The sequence below is a fragment of the Camarhynchus parvulus genome, chromosome 7 (genome assembly GCF_901933205.1).
Source record: "Camarhynchus parvulus chromosome 7, STF_HiC, whole genome shotgun sequence".
In the NCBI taxonomy this organism is placed as follows: Eukaryota; Metazoa; Chordata; class Aves; order Passeriformes; family Thraupidae; genus Camarhynchus; species Camarhynchus parvulus.
The window spans coordinates 32,988,023-33,012,187 of NC_044577.1; the positions used below are offsets into that span (position 1 = coordinate 32,988,023).

General features: G+C 37.4%; 1 protein-coding gene across 5 annotated transcripts in view; it reads right to left on the reverse strand.

Moving 5' to 3' along the window:
* The window catches only part of LRP1B (LDL receptor related protein 1B), a 634,192-nt gene that overhangs the window by 184,090 nt on the left and 425,937 nt on the right, over positions 1-24,165 (reverse strand). For all 5 annotated transcript variants that reach the window (XM_030951951.1, XM_030951950.1, XM_030951947.1 and 2 more), the window contains exons 16-23: positions 22,547-22,687; positions 19,104-19,229; positions 17,232-17,348; positions 15,268-15,348; positions 13,848-14,015; positions 12,007-12,189; positions 5,552-5,752; positions 3,863-4,108 (exon numbers count right to left, since the gene is read on the reverse strand). In XM_030951951.1, the coding sequence (XP_030807811.1) occupies positions 3,863-4,108; positions 5,552-5,752; positions 12,007-12,189; positions 13,848-14,015; positions 15,268-15,348; positions 17,232-17,348; positions 19,104-19,229; positions 22,547-22,687 (1,263 nt within the window). The remainder of the gene's footprint in view (positions 1-3,862; positions 4,109-5,551; positions 5,753-12,006; positions 12,190-13,847; positions 14,016-15,267; positions 15,349-17,231; positions 17,349-19,103; positions 19,230-22,546; positions 22,688-24,165) is intronic.

Sequence of the window (24,165 nt, forward strand, 5' to 3'; positions counted from 1 at the left end):
AAAGACCAGAAAAACAAAAAGTCTTGAGGAGAGTGAGTCAACAAAACATTTCACCCCTGGGACACTTGGGAGTTTAGCACTGAAGGTGTCCTGAAGGTCTTGGAAAGCAGATAAACAGCAGCAGCATTAGCTGGGCTTTGATCTTCCTTCCAACCTGATCATTCAATGGCTCTATAAAATCAGCTACATTACAGGGAATTGGAATTTTCAAGCTCAGTCAAATAAATTAAAAAAAAAATATGCTTCCATTACCCAATAAACTCAAAATTTAATGTTATTTTCCTGATTAGTCTTCCAGAAATTGAGAGCAAATACATTTTATTCTGCAAATTGATTAAAAGAATTTCTGTGAAGTCTCAAATCGATACAATGGTCATTGATCCCATTCTTTAAAACTTTCAGGAAAATTAAGTGTTATCAATTTGTTGAGAAAAATAATACATTTCTGCACACTGTGATTTCATAAATGCCTCAATTTTTTTTACCACAAAGGTTAGGATATAAATTATATGATGCAAAAAAAGTATAAGCTACATGAAAAGCTGTAAAAAAATCTCTGCTAGAAGAAAACTGCCCACAAATGCCATCAAAAAAAGACTCTATAAAGAATAATGCCTCACATTTTTCAGTGGCTTAAATTTAAAACTCTGTCCTAGGAAAAATTAGATTAAACCTAGTTGTTTGATTGAAGCCCACTGTAACAACAACAGCACAGCAAGTAATCTACACTGTGCTTTTATGAAAATTACCTCAAGGAAAAACAATAACTTGATAAAGATTATGAAAAGAAACCTTAATTAAAAGCTTGACTAAGCTCAGAGAGGATTGGACTATTCCCCTCTATATTTTAGTATTAAAAGGTATCTGGGAATTATAACAAAATTGAGTTTCAAACCAGCTAAGACAGATCAAACAGACAGACACAATCCTCTATGAAAATAGATATATATATATGTATATATGTATATATAAATATAAAAATAGATAAAAAATAAACAAATAAATATGAAGTGATATAACAGTTTCCACTTCTTAGGAAAGGCTGACAATCAATTTTAAACTAAATGTTTCTGAGCTCATCTAACATTTATTATATCAAAGTCTGAAAGGTTGAATGTAACCATGAAATTTAAATATCTTTTAAGATCAGTTGTTTTCTTTTCTGAATGCTTATTATCATTTAAAGAAGGAAGTTCAATATATCAGCACAACCTATTTTGAAATGTGTTTTAAGAGAAACCAGGACCACAAGTATGAAAACATATAATTTGTATTGACTTTCCATCTGAATAATGGAGCTCTGTAACACACTCTTAGTTCAATCAATACAAATTTAAATCTAAAGGAAACATTTAAAGTTTGGGATGTCAGTAATGAGACAATGCCAGAACAGCAACAAGCAAAGGAGATGAAAACAAGAGGCATGGAAAATGCAGAAACTCTGGAGGACAAAAAAGACAACATTTAAAACCCTCAAGAAATGAAGGCAACAGAAGCAGAAATGAGATACAACAGAGGAGACTAAGAAAGGCTTGGAAAAGAAACTGGAAAGAGAAGAACTGTTCAATTCAAGCATTTTAGTTCTATATACTTATTATTCTGTAACTCATTATATTTCTCTGGCAATTCATTAGATTCCTCTGACAAGCACACTTTCTGATACTGAAATGCAATCAGGAAAAAAAGTTAGAATCACATAATTCTTGCATTTTCAGCATTCATATTCCCCTTCTAATGGGCTCACAAATAAATGTTTTTACCATATTCTGAAAACGTGTTGCATAATAACTTCACATGTTCTTCACTGTATACTTGTGAAATGTTTCTTATACAGAGGAAAATGCTATTTCAGATAAAGAAAAAAAAAGTAAAGGGCAATGTTCTCATTTTCTTCAGAGTAATTTATTTTTTCTTCTGGAAAACAGATTACAAGTTACTGTTCTAATAGAATACACACCTGGTTCAAGGCATCTTAAATCACCATGGCTATTCTAAGAATTACTTTATAACAACTGAAATTGTTGAAATAGTAGTTTGGCATTTGGGGGACAGCTTGTCTTCATAAGGTCACTTTGAACTTTATTTCTAATAGTATAATATAAAAGTTTTTTCTTCAGTCTAAGTTCGTGCAGGATCTCATGCTCAGAGACTCAGATGATGGGGACATTTTGAGTCTCACAGGTTCACAAAAGAAACCAAAATTGTTCTCACTTTCCTAAAATGCCCTTCACACAGTCAGCAACTGAAGTGTCACAGGATGTGTCCTCCAGAGAACTTCCCATGACTTTTGAATTAAATAAACTGAAAAGGGCCAAGATGATTTGTGCCTCTAATAGCACATGCCATATTTAATATGGAATAATTTTGTCACAGCTTTGATGGCATTACGGTAGCATCATTACAGTTTGTAAAGAAAAGGATCATTTTTCTTTATATCAGCTGACACCACAGGTCTCAGATCATATATTTAGTATTACATTTTTTGAAAAAAAATCTGGAGAAATCAATTTGTAACTTCAGATTCTCACCAACACCAGTAAACATTAAGCAGAAATATCTCATGGGCTTAAGAAATCCAAGAAACTGTAGTCTTACTTTTCTTATTTTATACCACAAGTGAGTATACTTCACTTTTTTCCCCATTTAGTTTCCAAATACTGGTCATTTCTACCTGATTTAAAGTTTGTTTCAAGCTTTCCTCATATGAGTTACTAACACTGTCTTAAATTCCTTTAATCCTCTCCTTTCCCTAACCCAATAAGAAAGAACTTTTTTTTCAGTTACTGGAAGTGTCCACAATACAGAAAATCAGATTAATCTAAAATCATTGGGAACCAGACCAAAGCACTGAACTTTGGCAGCAATCACTGCAGAGTAAGAATAAATAAAGCACATCCTAATCATATTTACTGAATTGTGAAATATCCAAATAAGCAAAAGAGAATGCGGAAGATATTTCTGTTCAGAGTTGCTAAAACTCTATGAAAGAATAGAGATAATATAGAATAAAATTATCAAAGAATCCTGAACCAAAGAAAACTGAGTTATGAAAATCTAGAAAGCAAACTCAATATTATTTTTAAGTCTCTAGCAGGGAGGTAAAGGTGTGATAACAGTTTATATTGCACATGCATGTTTCTCATTTACACACAACACTGCACCTGAAAAACACACTCCAAACATGGTTTCCAAATGATGCCTCAGTACTTATTAACAGTGAACAATGAGAGGAATACATTCCCCTCTCCTGTTTTGGCTCATGTTGGTTTTCACCTCAATTAGTGAGCTGAGCAGGTTCTTACTGCTGTCAAAAAACAAGCGCCAGAATGCCTTAGGGGAAAAAAAACCATCTTAAATATTGAATGCTAACAGGCAGCATATAATTGCACATTCAAAATTAACCTTCTGAACCCTCAAACAATACTGATCAATATCATGATTGATCCATTCCTTAAAAATACATGTTAAATGCCCCATATAGAATGTAAAACTGTGTATATACATATATGCCCATGCATATTAACTCTGCATGAAAAACTGTATAAAACTCCAAACAGGTTCAGAATTGCACAGTATTAACATTCTAAAAAACCTCTGGTTTTAGCATTCTTAGGTTAGCAACAGCCTAATATTTCGATACCCCTTTGTACATCAAGCATAAGGACAGTTTTAATGAGTTCTTAGATTGTAATCAAGACCACATTTGGGCAATCCCAGCCCGTATTTCATATTAAAAAAACCAAACAAACAAACAAAAAAACCCCCACCCAAACAAAAAAACAAAGTGAAAGAAGCTCTCAGTGAATTGCCATCACAGCTATTAACATCCTGAATATTGAGCATGCACCAAATTTCAACTTACCAGTACTCACACAACTCTCTCCATCCTTACTGAGCTTCCAGCCTTCATAACATGAGCACTTGACAGTATTTTTATGCTGTTCACAAACTTGGCTGCACTTGAGGTGCTTGGCGCAGAAATCCATAATCTCACAAGTTTTGTTGTCTGCAGTAAGATTGAATCCTGCAGGGCAGGAACACACAATTCTTCCTCCAGGAACCACAGAACACTGATGGCTACATCCACCATTGTTAAGTGAACATTCATCTGAAATAACATGGAAAAACAATAATTAAGGGTTGCAAAAGCTGCCAGTTAGGTTGTATACAGCAAAGTCAACTAAAACACCTACAAAGCCTTCAAGATGGGCAAATAAAAATTTATATTTCTAAAACAGATTTCTGTACTTGTTTTTAAAATTATCTGATGTGCAACCATTCATCTGATAGCTTTTCTGAACCCTTCATGGTTTTAGCTCCATGTCCAAGTGGTGATCCTCAGGACTCAGTGCTGGGATTGACACTGTTCATCACCTTTATCAGTGGGTTTGAGGGCACCCTCAGCAAGTTTCTGATCTGACAGAGTTGTGTGAGTGATGCGGCAGGGAAAAGATGGACCAGAAGGACCTTGCCAGGCTTGAAAGGTGGGGGCTGTGCCACCTGAATGCTGAAGTTCAACAAGGCCAAATACCAGGACCTGCACTGAGTCAGGGCAATCACAAGCACAAACACAGGCTGGGAAAACAATGGATTGAGAGCAGCCCTGAGTGGGAAGAAGTGGTGGTGTTAGTGGATAAGCAGAACAACATGACGTGGAAATGTGAGCTTGCAGCCCAGAAAGCCAAATGTGTCTTGGACTGCATCAAATAAAGCTGTACCTCAAAAGGAGGAGATTCTTCCCCTCTGTTCTTGTGAGAGCCCACCTGAAGGACTGAACTCAGCTCTGGGGCCCCAAGATGAGGAGGATGAGGGCATTCTGGAGCAAGTGCAGGGAAAGCCACGAAAATGCTCTGAGGGCTGGAGCAGTTCTGCTCTGTAAACAGGCTGAGAGCTGGAAGGGCTCAGCCTGGAGAAGAAAAGGCTCCAGGGAGACCTCAGAGTCTTCCAGGGCCTAAAGGGGCTCCAAGAGAGCTGGAGAGGGACTTGGGACAAGGGCCTGCAGTGACAGGAGAAGGAGGAGTGGCTTCAAATTGACAGAGGACAAGTTAGATTTGATATTGGGAAGAAATTTTTGAGAGTGCTGAGGCCCTGGCCTCAGAGAAGCTGTGGCTGCCCCTGGATCCCTGGAAGTGTCCAAGGCCAGGTTGGAAGGGGCTTGGAGTAACCTGGTCTAACAGAAGTATCCCTCCTAAGCAGGAGGCCAGAACAAACTGACATTTAAGGTGCCTTCCAAACCATTCTATGGTAGGAACTCAAGCTTCTGTAGTTGGAGAGAACTGCAGATGAGCTGAAGTCCTTTCCTACACATCAATGACCTTTAATTGTTTACCTCTAGGAATGTTTTAAGGGGCTTGAAAATGAAAGACTTGTCTCCTTTGCCTTATTTGAAGAAAGCTAAAACTTCAAGCATAAACTCAGTATGACTTTAACTAAACTAAAATCCTCACACAGGCTCCAGTGCTAAAATTTCAGTAGGAGAGCCTTTTCCTCAACAGGAACCATCACAACAGGCAGTGTCATGAGCAATCAGAAAAAGGTGTCTAAAAAGTACCACAAAGATCGCCTTCATCAGATCCATCAGGACAATCTCTTCTCCCATTGCAGAGCTTCTCAGGCTGTAGGCAGATGGAGGTATCATTAGCACAAGGGTATTTTGGTGGTCCACACAAATAGCCCTCGCAATTATCCTCATCAGACTGATCCTCACAATCAATATCGCCATCACATAGCCACGCTTTGCTAATGCATCTCCCTTGGGGAAAAGAGACAATAAACACAGGAAATCAGACTGGAGGCAAACTTTAGGAGGAAAAAAAAACCTTCAAAACAATGCACAGATTTCTCTTTTTTTATTATTACTATTCTTTTCTATTAATACTTTTTTCCTCTTTGACGAGCAGAAAGAAACCAACTTGCACTTATACTCTGGAGCATCATTCACAGCACTTTTGACAATCTAATTTTCCAAGCAACACCAGCCCTACTTATTCGTGTGCTGCACAAAAGTGTATACAGGTAGGACACAACCTCAAAATCTGTTAAATGCATGAGATGACGCTAAAATTTTCTAATTATTTTTAATTTTGGTTTTTCTTCATCTCTCTTATCTTCTTCTGCAACAGCCCTCCATGGAAGCAATGTTTCAATACATGACTTTTAATTAGCATGGGTTTGCAAAGCAAAATCTTTCTAGTAGTAGACACAACCCATTCCCCAGTGATGTCAGATAAATTATCAGCTTTTAGGCAAAGTAACTACAGCAGACAAAATTTCTTAAATTGCTCCAGTTTTGTCGAATCAGTGTTCAGACCATGTCTCAAAAGGGAGAAAAGGAATTTGTGATGACCATCAATGTTTAGAGAGGCAAGGAAGCCTCTTGATTAGAAAAAGGGTTTTAATCTTTAAAATCATGGAGGTATTAAATTAGACTCAACAAAAGGAGGGATTTAAATGAAAAAAGCCAAGACTGTGAATGCTGACACTTACAGGTGGATGTGTGTGCTCCTGTCCCAACATATTTTTCTACTTGCTACCTACAGCCAGGAGGGTTTAGCTGTAAATTTTGATAACACCGAGCCTGAACAGAAATGTCATGTACTTTATTTCCCAATTAATACCGAGAAAAAACAGACAGAACCACAGCTAATGAAGCTGATCTAGATTTTTTTTCCCCATGAATTAGTCATGCCGAGAAAAATTCAATTAGAATGGGAAGGAAGGCCCTGGGAATGTTGAGTTCCATTGACAGCAATTCTGGTGGATGCTCAGGCACTGACTGGGAAAGCCTGAGACTCCTAAGTTCAAACCTGCTCAGCATGAACTGACACAACTTTCTGCCCACCCTTCCCAGCTTATACAAAATCAGATTTCAGTTTTCTTAAAAGGACACATTTGTTGAAAACTGGTTTAATGCACTTGGTTTGATATTTCAGTCTTCTTTTGATGTAAAAATAGTTAATGTCCTCACAGAAAGTCAAGGGCATAAAAGACAGTGAAACAAGAACACTGAAAAAAACCCATAATTCTGAAGCACTCATGAGGAAAATGTGAGACTGTTCTCACTTTTGGCGAAGAAAAGCAAGTGAAACTTCAGGATCATACTATATTGAATGTGAGGTTTAAACAACAGAACATCATTTTGCCAGTGCAAAATTAGCTTGAAAACAAACAGGGAATGATGGCAATTAGAATTAAAATCTTCCACCATTTTCTTCAGTGGCCAAAGTCCCAAATATCCCATACTGAAAACACAAAACTGCACAGACACGAGGAAACAAAACTGCATGCATGATATGTATGCAGCTTATCATTGCATGCAATCACAAGTGTTTCAAAAAACTGTCCCTATTCTTTATTATCCTGAATGATCATTGATTTTATATATTACTGTAACACAGCAGTAGAATGCAAGCTAATGGAAAATACCAACATGAACCAAACCAACCATAACCCAAAGTAAATTGAAGTTGCTTCCAGTAGTGCTCCTAATCTGTTATTTTAATCTTTAATGCATTCAAATGTTTACAGAGAAAATCAGTTTCCCTGCTTTTCTTGTACCTTAGTGAAGATATGTTTTATAATGAAAGATTCATCTTTCACTGTGATAGATATGACATGTTCTTAAGTAGAATATACTTTTGAGGAATTAATCTTTGCCAAGATTCTGAAGAGATGGACTTAATGAAATATTATGACTGTCTTGAAATCATGACTTAAAATTCACTGAAGTATTTTTCCTTTATTGCCCCTTAGTGAAACTCACACTTCTGGTTTCCAGGAACCTCTTGAGTAAATTCCATCATAAATTAATTGCCTCAATAGCTGTATCTACCCTTTTCCAAAGCTCTTTTGTGTAACACAGTGAATCAGGAGGCCTGAGAGCAGCTATGTGGGAAAGACTGATCCAAATGCTTCTCCAATGCTTTTTATTTCCTGCAAATATTATCAACAGAATTAACTATTTATACACCAATTCAGTCTTCCTCAGGATACTGAACCCAGGAGGTTTTTTGACTGAATGAGTCTTCAACCATAGGAAAACTACTTTGGTGGAGCATTTATTGCACTGTTTCCTCTTACAGGTAATTCTTACTGCCTAAAGCTGTAATGTAACACCTTCCTAAACTAGAGCATGCACTCAATCTCCATCCCATCAACATTACAGAATATTCCAATCTGACACATTTAACACAATGTTGTGATGGTCAGTGATCTCACTTGTCCTGTAGAACACACAAGGGACTTAGACTGAATGACATTGTTTCAAAAATGTGGTCATTCCTCAATTTAAAGATTTTAGTACAAAGCAGATGTTTACAAATAACTCCTGGATGACACAGGAATTAAAAAAGAAGCCAAAAGAACAGGCCTAAAGAAGAAGAAGAGAGCTGATACCACAGAAAACAATGTGACCATGAGCTAAGGATAAAAATACCATCGATTTCTTCATCACATTTCTGGAAAACCTTTCCTTCCCAGCCTCCCTCAGCTCCAGGTTCTTTGGTCACAAATCTAATCTGGACTCTGACAATCCCCATCCAGACAGCACCAGGGCTGCTTTTGTTATAATCTTCCAGCATCACTGTGATCTGCACCCATTGATTTGATTTCCTCTATGTACGTTCCTTATTTTCCACTCCAAAACAACACTACTTCTTTCCTCAAAATGCTTTTTCCCCTCTAATATATTATTGCATGTAAGGGTAAACTAAAAAAAAAAAAAAAAAAAAAAAGGGAAAGTATAGAAAAATAGTCCACAGAGTAGCATCAAAAATGGTGGGATACCATCAACTGCTGCTTGAAAAAATAAAAAGAACAGTGAGTATGACAAATAAGCATTACAGCTCAGATGTACTGCTTACTAAACTGAAGTATTCATGGCTCTTTTGCATTTGTCTTCACAGAAGTACTTTATTATGATCATAAGAGTAATTAGATGACATTTTAAGTGAGATTGCACAGATTCTGCTCTTGGTGCAGCACTACTAACTGATAAGTAGGGAGATGGAATAAAAAGGATAAATTTATGTAGTACATAAAATTGAGCTGAAGTACATGCCTGTAATAATTTTTGGAGGAGAGAATCAGAATTTAAAACAGAAAGTTGGACCTTTGTACCATTTAAATTAATCTAGTCTAATTTAAAAGAAGCCTAATCTAATTTTAAACCAGAAAATAATTGGCTAGGAGCAGCTCAAGAGTAGTCAATCTCAATCAGGTAATGACTGCTTCTCACTGCTGTGCAACCTCTAGTGGATTTTTCATCACACATCACTACAAACAAACATGGGCTGGTTTTGAAAAAAAAAAATTAGAAAAGCAATTCTGAAATCTGGTAGCTCAAGTACCCTGCAGCATTTTGGCTGACTTTGGACACAGCAGCTCAAGGACTGCCCAGGCTGGATGGTTCCAGCAAGACGAACCAAAATAATAAAGGCGTAAAAACACAAAACAGAAATGGAAGATATGCAAGGGGAGAAGCAAAGAATTTGTTTATTCAACAAATAATGCTTTTAGGGACCCATAAGTCATTTAATATCCAAATGAGTCAGATGACTTGTTAGGAATAAAATGTTCAACTACCAAAGGCAAATGACAAAAGCCATCTCTGTAAGTTTTAGGATACACTCTGCCATAGATCCTTAACTGAGTACTGGAAAAGGAGCTGGGTACGATGGGCTCTTGAGATCACCTCCCCTGTAAGCAGAAAAATCCCTTTTGGCTGAATGCTGACAAATCCTGGTTTTGTAGCTCAGCACTCATCCCTGTGCCATTGCGACACACCAGCCAAAGCCACAAAAGCCACAGTAAGGAAAAACCCTGCAGCTACTAATTACAGGCATAAAATGGAAAGAAATAAGCAAAACATGGGCAGTGCCATGTCACTGTCACTGTTCTCACCAGCTGCCCCTTCCCTCCTGAAGTACTGGCTGTTTCAGCTGCCTGCACACACACGTTCCTACACAGACCCACCACGTTCTGTATCAGATGTCCCCACCCAGCAGTCTCTGAGGGGACAATTAGCCAGCGCCTCCTCGCCAGAACAGCTGCCATAAATGAGCAAGCCAGACAGCATTATTTCTTTAGAATCATGCACAGAGAAAATTACACTTCTTCTGAAACATTCCACTAACTATTTCTCATAAACCCATTATTTCTCCTTTGTCCAAACCACATGGAACAAATGGAAAAGTAGCTAAACAAAAATTCGCCTTTGCTGTTTTCTGCTACAGTGCATTACTACATGCCTCCTCCAAATTTTGCTCCTTCCAGGAGGAAGGAATATTGCAAAAGAGAGAATTATGTCTGTCATAACTGGTTGTTCCAGTGGTGTTTCCTAAAAACAAACAAGCACAATTGCATTTTCCTTCAAATCAAAGCCATATACACTTGAATTTAGCAAATTTTTAATGAAAATTTTTGGTTTTGCTGTATTTCTATGTGACAGCCAGAGAAGTCACCTTTCACCTTGTGCACTGAGACAGTGCCCTCCTTTAACCTGACTACAAACATAGGGAAGTACATTATGAGGGAATGCAGCTTGGACTGTGCACTTTGAAATGGGATTCTAGTTCTCTGTCGAAAAAACAACTCATTCAGACAATTACGCTGAATTTAAATCCTTGCTATTTCCTATATTTGGAAAATCTTAGCTTACCACCAGAAAGGGGTTTCCATTCTCTGTATCTAAAATAATTCAGGACAAGTAAGAAACCAATACCCAGCCTAAGAAGCAAGCTTTTCTGAAAGGAACAAAGCCTAATAACTAAAATCTACACTCCATTTTATATTCCACACTGCTTCTAACTTATCTCTGCTTCCTCTTAACTTGTAATATCTTGTCTCAATTAGCTTTCCAGATGCAGCTGATGAAAATAAACCTCATCTATTGAGATTTATTCACCTTTCTTGCCTCTAATAATTCTGTTTTGGCCACTTGGACTGGTGTTAGCTTTTCCCCATTTAGGCACTAGGAAATACATTTGCTCCTGGTGCTATTTCCACCACCCAGTTTCAGGAAACAGACCACCTGTTGGAAGTGAATAATCTATTTTTACCTATAGAAAAAGTTTCATGTAACATCTACTTATTCTACACATCTTTTGGGACACAAAAGGAAATGTATTTTTTTAGATGCAATTCAGCATTCCATATTTCTTTTTCAAGACATCATTATTTTTATAACTTTAAAATCCAAGGAACAGCAAGATACTTTTGGATAGAGATCACACAACTCCTCTGACACATTTATCATGCTTAGCTCCAACACAGGCTTTAGAATGGGTTTTCCCTTCCTTCAATATTTGTAGTTGCCCAATGGCAGCAATATTCCTACTTCTTACAGCCTTTAAATATTGCAGTGAAAATTGTTTTAGCCCTAATATCAGAGAAAACTTTGACAGAAATCACAAAAATATTAATACTGTCCTGACATATATTAATTTCTTCTTTAACTGGACTTTCCCTTTCAAAAAGTTCCATCTAAACATCATTGTTTATATAATTTCATATCCTCATGCAATGATTGCCACATTCTTATCCCACCTTTTAGTGTAGCATACTTAGAGAAAACAAATTGGTTTTAAACACAATCAAAGAATGTATTTTTCTTCCAATACTGCACTTCAAATTTCCGGTGCTATAGCTGTAATTCTTCAAAGTATTTAAGGTACTTTATAGCATTTTATTCAACTTATTTTTAGGGCTAAAAAGGGGAAAGTGAAGAAAATACCTGAACTTTGGAGTACTATTAAATGCTTTATTTAAGTATTTGGTGTGATGTACTATCACAGAGAGTGGTTTCAGCTTTAAGTAATCTCAAAACTCATCCGTTTCATATTGTAAATCAGAAGACAGGACAGGTAAATCAATATTATTTTCCTGGTAGGAGTACAATGAGTAACCTCACCTCATGAGTATTAAGCATGAGTTAAAGAGTAGGTATGTGATGAAACAACACAAAATCACCCAGACACACACAGAGAAAATGCATCTGCAAGCCCCTACCTGTACTCCTGCAGGAGAACTTTGTTTTCTCATCACACACCCTGAGAGTTCCATTGCAGCCTTTCTCATCGCTGCCGTCCTCACAGTCCTTCTCTCCATCGCAGCGCCACAGCTCAGGAACGCAGCTCCCGTCAGGACTGCACTGAAATTCCCTCCCACTGCACCTTCCAGGAGAGGGAGTTTCTTAGAAAAATAAGAATTACATTGAAGAATTTGCTCGTGTGAGTTGTTTTTTTTTCCATTCCAACTCTATACTGGCTTAGAATCCTCTTCCTAACCCAAGCCACAATCCGAGTTCCCAAGTATAACACTCAAAACGCCCTATTCCATCCTGTAACTCATCACTCCAACATAAGCTTCAGACAAACTCTTTCTTACCTCCTCACTTCCTTCACTCCCCCTCCAGCACATGCTCAATACTGATTTTTAGTCACTTTTTTCACATCTGTCAGACAGGAAGGAGTTTGGAGCTATAAGGACCAAGGCCAATGAAATATCCCTGGTGTTGCACTACCTTGCGCTTAATCCTCAAGCTGCTTTCCCTCATCCTTCCTCCTTCTCCTTTTTTACCCAACAAGGTCCATCTCCTATTGCACAGAACCTGAGAGGTCCCATCTGTGCCCTGACAAGGCCCCCACACCTGCTGGTCTGTGCTGTCACAGCACTGCAGGAGCAGCTGGAGCTGTTCCAAACCCCACAGCAAAGGGGCTTCACTCAGCGCAGCCCTGGAATCAGTGCTGACTGCTTCAGACAATGATTACTGGGAGGTCTTAATTATTCATCACACACATAATTCTCTAAGCATTTTCTAGCTTATGGCCATTTCAGTTTTATTCTTGCTTTTCTGTTCCCAAGCTATTACAACTGCATTTCTATTATTTAATAACGTACTAACGACAATAGCATGAACTTTAAAGTAATGGCATACTTATACTTCCCTGCTTGTACCAAGAAGCATTATTTGAATCAATTCTTATAGCACTGCTTATAAATATACATTTTATTTTATTTAAGATTGCTTTGTTGGTTTTTTCCCTTACATAATCAACATTCTTGTATTCTATTGTAAAAGGTTAGAGCAAGGCTTAAAGTTTAAAATGGAAATGAACAGGGGTAAAAGTGGGTTGATCAGTTCTAGACTGATCATTTTGATATAGATAAAAATTACTTCTGTGAATGTATAAAATTAATATGACATTCTGATAATTAATGTAGCTGTATGAGCCATCCAACTAGATTTAAAATATAAAGTTATGGAAAGGGACCAATAACATTGTGTACAATTACTTTGTTGTAGAAAAAACATTAAGAAGAAAATATGAAAGATATTCCCTCATTCTGATCTGATAATTCTTTATACTTTGCTATAAGCATCCTTCCTTTCTCTCCCCAGTCAAATAAATACAATGTATGGCATTTAAATAGGGCTGGAGTTTGTTAAAATGCTTTTATATAAAAAAAACCCACAAAGACTTGCATCACACAAAAATGAGAGTATTACTGTTGAAATTTAAAAAAACCAAAAAATATCAATAATAACTTAAAGAATGCTTCTGTCTCTTCACCTAGACAGCATGCATCTCTGCAATAAGACAAACTCCACATCTAGCATAATTACCTGAAGTAAAAGTGTAAAACTTATCTCTCTGTAATACCTGTTCTGTATTCAAATGCATTCCTCTTCATGATACACTTCTGTGTTATCACATTGCACTTATTTACCATTCCAGTCTTTACCAAGGTTAAAAGCATCTCCTCTTTTCCCATTGGCTGGGGGTCAGGTATTTATAACAAATTATTCTCTGTATTAAAAACTTGGGAAAAAAATAATTAAATCTAACCTTCCCTGCTGCAATTTGTTTTGGTTTCATCACTGAAATCTCCACAGTCATTGTCACCATCACAGGCCCAGTGCCCTGGGATACATCTGCCATTCTGACACCTGAACTGATCAGCAGAACACGAGTGAACGCAGCCCAGCTCGTCACTGCCGTCACCGCAGTCATCATCTGCAAACAGCATTTTAAAATATTGTAAAATATAAAATTTCTGAATGAAATAGGTAAGGAGGGAAAATCATTTTGGAAAAGGCAAAAGAAAAAACAAAATCCAGTAAATAAAGTAGTATGTTTTCTGCCCACAGGCATCAAATTATTGCTAATGCACATAATACTTTAAATATTATTTACCAACAGCACTCAACCCAGTCATAGTTGGACAGTCTAACCCCTTACTCAGTTATTCAATCAGAGACACCAGCAAGCATGAGAAGCCTGTAGATTTTCTTAATTTCTTTAACTGTGTGTGACAACACGGGCTTTCAAACACAGCTGGTTTACTTTATTCTCTGTGATAACCTAAGATAGTTAATCACAGACACAAACAGCTTCATATAAAGCAAAATGAAAACCTGACAAATTTCTTTTCAGTGCTATTAAGCTTTGTTTCCATGTGCTTACAAGAGTGCAGAGTGGAGAAAGCACATAAATAATTGTGGACTGCAGTTTCTCATTACTCTAATGTTGTAGTCATTACAACAGTCTTAAGGCAATTCCTGTAATTTGATCGTGGTCATCAAGGGAAGAAGGAGATAAATATGTTAGGTACACCCTAAAGGGTCTCCATGCACAGAAATTCATCAGCACACTGTGATAATTTTGGGAATTTGTCCATTTACAGCTAAAAATTCCTGTCAGACAAATAAAATTATAGAAACACCAAATGCTTTGGACCAACCCAATGTTATTAGGACTGGAGCAAAATCACTCCCATACCACAAGCTCTGAGAGGAGACTCATTTTAACATTCAAATATGTACTCTTCCAGCCAAAAGAACTAAATACATTGTAAAGTTTTGCTGGCCTTCAGTCTTCAAGGATGCTATTTATTTAACTGAACTTGTCCACAAAAAGCAAAAAATCAGATATACTGGTCACCAAAATCATGTTTTCTAAGAACAGAAAATACTTTCACAAGTAATAGCTTTGCTTTGCTTTCCTTTTTTTTTAGTAATGAATTCTCATACTTCATTCTACATAATATAGTATTTGTACCTATTACAATATCCAATGCCTCATTCCTTATCTGAACCTTCAGTGTTGCTGATTTCTAGGTCAGGTCAGTAATTCTAAAATGCTTCATTTATTCTCTGACCACTTACAAGCCAAGCTGACAAAATGAGTCTCAGAAAAAAGAACATCAAAGCAGTATTTATGTGATATCACTCATATTCATTTCAGATACAGAGGACCTGATACTTGCCTGAATCACAGAGCCATTTGCTGCTAATGCATCTTCCATTTCTGCAGATAAACTGAGTTAGTGGCTCACATGTTGGGAATTCTGTGAAAGTGTTCAAAAAGAAATAAAAACTATTTAACATAGTTTAATATTACTCTTCAGTGATATTCTGTCATCTTCTTGTATGCATAAATAACACAACTGTGCTGTAGCAAACATTTGCACCTTCCAGGTCTTTAATATGGAGAGAAGAAAAAGGTGAGACACCAAAAAGAAAAATAAAATGGCTTCAAACTGTAAATACTGTCCAAACCCTACTTTTCATCAACATGAAATTCATTCCTCTGTGATAAATGGTCTGGTCCTATATTCCCATCAGAGCAAGGCTGGTTTTCCCACTATGCCAATATTTAAGAGTAACCAAAGCTTGATGACTGATACAAACTCTATTTTCCATGTGCTTATTTACAGAAGGGTTCTCCAATTGCAACAGCACTGCCAGGAAGAGACAGGAAATGGAGCACTATAAAATGGGAAGGTTAAGTACCAAGCTAAAGAACAGCCAAGAAATGAAGTTACTCTACACTGGGATAATAAAATACAAAATTAAAAGTCAGCCTTCACAAGCAATTCCTCCCAGCATTCCAGTAAAGCAGAAGAAATCTGAGACAATATTATTCATAAAGAATTATTTGTATTGACCACACATATTTGTTTCTATAACTATCTAATATGCTTCTGAATACAGTAAATTAAATATTTTTCAGACTTTTCTTCTAAAGCCAATGACATAGGTAGATGTCATAGGTAGATGCATTTATTGCTAAACACTCTGGAAAATACTGAAGAGTTTTTTTCTAAATTTTTAAAACATGCCATGTAAATAAAAAACTCTCTTAGGATGAGCACTAAAATCACTTTGTTTTTACTGAACCTCACAAAGTTTTGGCTCAAAAAGAGTCACACTCTGATGAAGCACTAAACCAAACCAGCTGCATCTAATAACAGATTTAAAATAAAATAAATTTTTATTTAAAAATTACATAGAGAGCACTAAGAACTTAATTGAACAGAGGTGATAATCTTGCTTCGGGGTGAAAAGGGTAAGAAAAAAAGCTGCCATTGATGATAACACTTCATCAGTTACTTCTAGAAAGTTCTTGCTTTTTTTGTTTGGGTGGTTTTGGGTTTTGTTCGTTTGTTTTGGGTTTGTTATCTTTATACATGTAAAGACTACATTTTTTGCCCCATGCCTGCAAGGGCTCAATGCCGGTTTGGATGGAGCTCTGGCCTGGTGGGAGGTGTCCTGCCCATGGAGGGGGCTGGAACAAAATGGTCTTCAAGGTTCTTTCCAACCCAAAGCACCCTGTGCTTCTACACTGCAATATATCATTTCTGTGATTCTGCATCTGCAGACAGCTCATTGGCCCTCGTGCTCTCAGACTCACAGCAGTTACCAGTGCCCTGCAAAACAAGTGACTATTAAAATCCTTAATTGTTTGGAAGTAGCTGATTAGAGAGAGCACACCCCTCTCTGCAGTATCTCGGCAAGGCAGCAGTCAGCACAGCTGCTGACACTCTCATGATAGAACCAAGATTTTTGTCTTTTTCTCCTGAAAAATACAAGATCAAATATACTTCTGTTGAGGCTTGAAACAGGCTGATTTTATTGACATCTAGAATATGCTGAGGGGCCCATTGGAGAGGTATGTGGCAGAGATAAAGTATAACTTTTGAGGGTGACAGCATTTGATAACGGGTTGTAAATTAAAAAAGCCTTGACTGATCTGCATATTTGGTATTGTAGTTAAAAACTCACTAAATAGAAAATGCTGCATTTGCTTTGGGTTTATTTATCGGTCAAACAAAGTCTTTTTGCCATTCAGAAAGAGTATTATCATTTCATTGGACAAGAGATCACTATGTGTTTTATATGTTACAGAAGAATTTTCCTTTCCCCCCCCCAAAAAGAAAAATCCACTTACCACAGGATGTCATTTCATCAGTTCCATCTCCACAGTCATCCTCCCTGTCACACAGCCACGATGTTGGAATGCACCGTCCATTCCCGCAAGAAAACTGATTAACCTGGCAAGTTCTTGCTGTCAAGACAAAGCACTCCAAAAATACAAGGGAAATGGACTAGATCCATTAGGTCTCTTGGTGGGTGTCTGAATTTAGAAGCTGCAGGGCTGGAGGGCACCTCCTGGCCTGCTGCACCTCTCCACTGCTCTGACTAAACATCACTCACCTCCTTTGATTTCAGAGAAAACTGAGGTCATCTGCAGGGCTCTGTTCTACCTCTGCTATGTTGAATTATTAGTGGTTTCTTCCTCATAAAATAACATGAAATTCTAGATGTAACTGTGCAAAGCTAAGTGGTAAGAAAAGAATTAATATGCACTAATGGTTGAAGTAAACAAAAATCAGGGCATAAAAATGCCCACCAGTAGGAATATTAACAACTTGTATTCCACACCATGAACGATGACCTTGTGAATTTTGTATTTACACAGGAAAATGGGAATTAGCCTGTGTGTGATGTGCCTGGCCTCACTGTTCTTAGAATCCTTGCCTTTGTAAACACTTAACTGCAATCATCCATTAAAGGAATCAATGCATGTCTTTCTCCTGAAGAAATAAGGATCATTAAAAGAATTTGTGCTATGTAGCTACAGAAATTACTTTGAAAGTAATGAATTGTAAAATGAATTGTAAAATGTCACTAAAAAGCAAACATGGAAAACTGTCATTATGTATAATTTTGTTTATTTAAAATTTGAACTCATAAAAATGCCAGAGATAGCAACACAGATTTTGATTCCAAATTTAAACTTTTAGAATTAACCTGCATGTTACTCTACACTTTAAAAAATGGCTAATATGTCAAAGACTCCAGTGACTGAAATAATATTTCTTCATTTATTATTTTCAACTACCATTTTCCTTTTTCTTCAGAGAAGTTGCCCAAAACACAAAAGAGGAATCTAAGTTTAAAATATTTCAAAGTAGTTTTTAAACATTAACTATGTTTGCCACTGCAGGAATAAATGGAAAAACAAGAATACAAAATTTGATCCATTGCAAACTGACAAAGGGTTAAAAAAATGGTCTTCAAATTAGATTCTCACCCTACAAGCAAACAGCTGGATATCAAAGAATATCAAGGCAGAAAGGCAACAGGGAATATTTTAATACACAATGTGTGTTGTCTTGCACTGCACTTCAGTTCAAAACACTCATCAGCTTATTGATGGATGGCATGTTGCATATTTGAGATTTAATGCTTGTTTAGAGTACTCTGACAACAAGCACTAAACATCACTTCCACACAAGCAAAGGACAGATTTGGGAATTCCACGATTTACTACAGTGGAATCAGTAAACAATCTTCATCTTCCTATTTGCTTAAAAACCCACTCACCAGTTAATAACTCAGAAATGAAAAGAATTTCAAGGCACCGAGTGGAAACTGAATAACTAATTAAGCATAAACTAAATCACCGTTAAATAAAATTTACTGGTAATGTGGCACCCATCACAGCACATTAATAAAAAAAGTTCTAACTGCCAAAAAAGATTTGTACCTCTGAGTTTGTACCTGAGCATTGCTTTGACAGTCAACCCATATGGAGAGATTAAGAGCTGAATAACTTTGGAAAGCACAGCCAAGCACATGGATTAAGTAAAATATAATTTGCATTCCAGCCTCGGTGGCATCAAAATCTGAATTAATTTAAAATGTCAATAATCAGATTAAAAGTAGCAGCTTGGTTCAGTTCAGTTCAAACCAGTCCTGAACTATTCATGGAACTGAAGTTAGAGAACCTGTTTGCACAACCAAGTAAAATTTTTACCTGCACAAGTTTTATTTGATTCGTCTTCGTTATTACCACAATCATTAGCTCCATCACAAAGCCACCTCTTGGGAATGCAGCGATTATTCTGGCACTTAAACTGATCATCAGGACAGCTGTGATTGACTGTGGAGAAAAAAAGAGAGGTTTTTTTTTTTTCCCCTAACAAGATAACCTGAGAAAAACAGCTGTGAAATCTGTGAAAAGAACACATTAAATGCTATTCCCAGTGATGCAGTTAGCGTGGTTATCTTGTATGTATAACTACCATGACATAAAGATTGTTCAGCAAACCAGCCAATTACAAACATTGCAGTGCTTCAATCATAAATTAAATAATATCTAATAAAGATGCCAATATAGGGATCCTCTTCTATTAGGTGATAAAAGGTAGCAGCATTTTATGGAGTTGTTTCCTTAAAGAAACACGTTCTTAATCACATTTGGGCAGTGTGATGAGGTTTGCAAACTAAAGTGCATATAAACAAAGGAAAACACCGAAGGGAACAGCTGCAAGCTGCTAAGTGCAGATCCAAAATATGATACCACAGTGAGCAGGGATTTGGGCAGGTCATAAAATGCTTCTAAAATGAGGCACATTACTGTCAATGGCCACATATAGATCTGCTGTTTACTCACCATGAAATTGTAGGTGTCAAAAAGTGAAATATGCAACACGGTGTAAAACTAACAGAAAAAAAACCCTGGTATTCAGGAGTGAACAAGGTATCTCTCAAACACGTTTTTGCTGGCTACCAATTCTCAAGGAAAGGATGAAGCTGAATGCATGGGATTTAAGTAAATACTACTGGCCTGCTCTTGCAACTGTAGTAAGTGTTTATGTTCTGCTTCTTTCATGCTAATAACATCTGTTATTAGCAGATCTTGCTCATCTCCATCTAGACAAGAACAGTAAACTGCACGCCATTCCAAAGGCTGGGTTAAAAATAATCTCCAGCTATTTTTCACCTACTCAGCCATCCACAGGCTCTTTTTTAGAGTTTAACATACATCTGGAAACAAAGGGTATTTAAAATGAAAGGATGTCTTGCAGGCTTATCCTTGACATTTCAGTAGCTTTTATCTTTGACCTTTCTGCCTATTCTTGCAATTGAAGACGACGCAGAGCGAGGGTGATATCAATACCACACGAACCCTGCTCTGTGTGCAGGGTGCAGAAGCACAGGAAGCAGAGATTAATTAATAATCTCAGCAGATAGGTGTCCCAAATCTCCTACTTCCAAAGTTTGCAATGTGACTGGAGAACAAAACTGGGAGCATCCAAGTAATAAAATCACAAGTTGAAGAATTATTTTTTTTTTAAATTTGACTTTAATACTTGACATAGATACTGCTTTAAATGGTCGTTAAGCTTTTGCTCATATATATTTAGTAACGTGTATTCTACTCATAATTGCAAATATTTCAAACTCATAAAGAACTATTGGAGTTACTATGGCAACTGCTGAGAAGAGATCAATGTTATCACACTGGCCATGTAAACTATGGATCACGTTCAGATTATTATTTCATTTATATTTGTATAAATCCTCAGAGAATTGCAAGCTTTGATCAATGAACTGGTCTTCCTCACACTAATTTAAAAGACAATCAAGTCAAATGTGCCGAAAGATTTTCCTTCTCACTCTCTTTATTAGCTGAGCTCTTTAATTTAAGTGCAGAAAATGCTGGTTTCAAAACAAAATAAGAGTAAGATCTACAATTCAGAACTAGGAAAATATTTTTAAAAATATTACTGAAATCAGCAATGACTACCACATGGAGCTGCCAAAATCCATAAATGCTGTAAAAAAAAAAACAAAACAAAAAACCACACACACACACCAAAACCCAAAAAAACCCCACCAAAACAAAAAAACAAACCACCACAACAAGAAAAAAACACAATGAAACAAAACAAATCCAAAACTGGCCATTTAACAGCCATATGGCAAAAGGTCTGGGCATTACAGAGAATCCCAAGATCAGTTTGTATCAGCAGAATCAGGCCCATGTGAAGCAGGCAAAATTTACCCAAGGATGAATAAACAAATCACCCTTCACAAACACGTTCTCTCAGCCTAACCAGCTTCACAAAGGCCTCAGCAGAAATACACACATCCAGTTTTGGACATCCAACCCTTAGAATCACTTCAGAAAAGAGCAATGAAGTCTAAAAGAAACCTGCCATAATCCACTAGGGGAAAAAAAAACAAAACCAAAAAAATCCAACAAAAAACAACAACAAAAAACTAACATAAACCCAGAACAGTTTGGAGTTGTTTGGTTTCAAAGATATAAGAAAGAGAGACTATGAAAAGAGTTTTCAGACTCAATGATACTGCAGAGCAGAAGAGTGTTCATGTCTACAACCGATTGAGAGAAGTATTGTACTTTCATTTCAGTAAAAGAGATTTGGTTTAGAGAAATGATCTAAGGACAGAAATAGAAAGCTTTGTGACAAACAGAGTAAGGAAGAGGATTCTCAGTGCTGCAACACTAATTTTAAAGCAGGCTACTTAAGAACCTTCCAGAAATGACAGGGACTTAATTGGTACGTTTTCTATTATTTTTCATTTCAACAGTGGAACTCCTCTACAGCTAAAAGATATATCTCTTGTAAAACCATAACTTTAAAGACAATATACATTAATACTCCAAGTCATGTAGGGATCTGAGTTTTGGTTTTGTTGCTGGTTTGGTTTTCTTGGGGGAGTTTTGCGGAGGAGGTGATTTGTTTACTTTGTTGGTTTGAATACTTTTGGGGGTTTTGGTTTTGTTTGTTTTTTGGTTTTTTTCCTTTTTTCCTGAGGAGTTTTGGATTTTTTTTTTAAGAAATGCATTATACAATCTCAGATATTTTCATGGTTGGAAGGGACCTGCTGAAATCCCCTGGCATAATCCCCTACTTGAGCAGGGCCAGATAGAACAGATTTTTCAGGACCATTTCCATAGAAATTTCAAGTATCTCCACAGACAGAAACTCCACAACCAGTCTGGGCAATCTATTCCAGTGTCTGACAGTTAAAAATTGTTATCTTTCAGATGTTCAGATAAAATTAATGCTTTTCAGTTTGTGCCCATTACCTCTTGTCCTGCTAGTGACATTATCAAGAAGAGCCTGGCTCCGTTTTTCCATTCCCTCCCATAGGGTGTTATACTGTGACCCATGCAAGAAATAGTGGGAAACAAAGCAAAACCCACCAATATTTAAAGAATCAGGAATGACAGTGCCAACCCCAAAAGATGACTGCTCTGGCACTGTGCTCTGCAACGAGTGCACCAGCGAGATTTGAAAGGGCTGCCATTACTGCACGCAGGAAAAGAAGGAAATGAAAGATTTGCAGGAACAGCTGCAAGGTGATTGCTTTAGTTTGGCTGCATGGTTTGGTTTGCAATCCTTGAAGCTTGGGTTGTGGAGCAAAAGGGAAGTGCATACATACAGCAGATCTCCGAGTGCTCATCGCTGCCGTCCAGGCAGTCGTCGTCGCCGTCGCAGCGCCAGCGCTCCTGGATGCAACGCTTGTTGCTGCACTGGAACTGCTCTGCCTTGCACAGCTGGGGCAGCACTTCTCCCTCTTTAACTGTGGAAAACATCCAACAAGAACATCTCTTTATCAGCTTGGTACAGGCAGAATGCAATACTGCCCCTACATAAACACATATCACAGAACTCACAGAATCACCAGGTTGGAAGAGACCTTCAAGATCATCGAGTCCAGCCCAGCCCCAACACCTCAACTAAACCCTGGCATCCAGTGCCACATCCAGGCTTTGTTAAACACACCCAGGGATGGTGACTCCACCACCTCCCCAGGCAGCCATTCCAGAACTTTATCACTCTTTCCATAAAAAAATTTTTCCTAATATCCAACCTATACTTCCACCTTTCAGGGAGCTGTGCAGAGCGATGAGGTCACCCCTGAGTCTCCTTTTCTCCAGGCTAAACACCCCCAGCTCCCCCAGTGGTTCCTCACAGTACTTGTGTTCCCAGCCCCTCTCCAGCCTTGTTGCCCTCTCTGGATGTGCTCAAGCATCTCAACGTCCTTCCCAAACTGAGGGAAATATCAACTCTTGCTCTTGCGCTTCAGAACATTTTTAAGTAAAGTCAGCACATCTGAGGTAATTCCACCCGAAGCCTGTAGTGGCAGACATATCTGAGTGTGTGGTTGAAGGAATGAACTTTTAATAAACAGAAAAACTTGTAACAGAATGGCATTCAAACTGGTTTTTGAATCGGTGTTTCAATTACAGAGTAAAGTATTAGTTTAAATATTGCAATACCTCATCAAAAGTAAACAGGAAGTATTCTGACAGACATTGGCCAAATTCTGGTGCACATTTAGAGATAGGAAATGATTACTAAAAAGCTGATTCTTGTATCCAAGCAACAACTCAAACACCTGCATTACGCAGTGGTACAGACTCGGCAGAGAAGAAAGGATAAAATTCTGCTGGGCTAGAGTTAAGTAGCAAGCTAGAAGTTTATTAATAAATCCAGGCAGATGTTCTCCTCCATATCAGGTTCTGAATGCTTTATGTGTAAATGGCACACGAGTCCAGGACCCTCTGAGGAATACCAGAATCCTTGGGAAGAGCCAGGCAGCGATGTGTGATGAGAAAAATCCAGGAAACCTGCCCCATTCCAATCTCAAAATCTCTAACCTCTCTTCCAAACGCCTACATCCCGTCTTACCAGTGAGGAGTCCCCATTCCATTTACTTCTGCTAAAAAGAAAAAGAGCTTTTTTTTAAAGAAAAGTGATGGCTCTGCCTGGTCATTGCAGGCTCCATAATGCTCATCATGTTAGGAAGTAATCCTTATGCTTTACTCATCTCTACTAATCTTATTGCTGGAGGCTTATGTAAAATGTTACAATTAATTTCAAGAAATACATCAATGAGACTTAAAAAAACAGAGAAAATTTTTAGAAAGTTACAAACAACAAGTCTAAACATTTTAAAAAATAAATACCTGTAGTACCTGGCATGTTATTATTTTAATTGAAATCCCCACCTTTTATTAGAACAACTTTTATAATTGTTTCAATGAAGATATATAA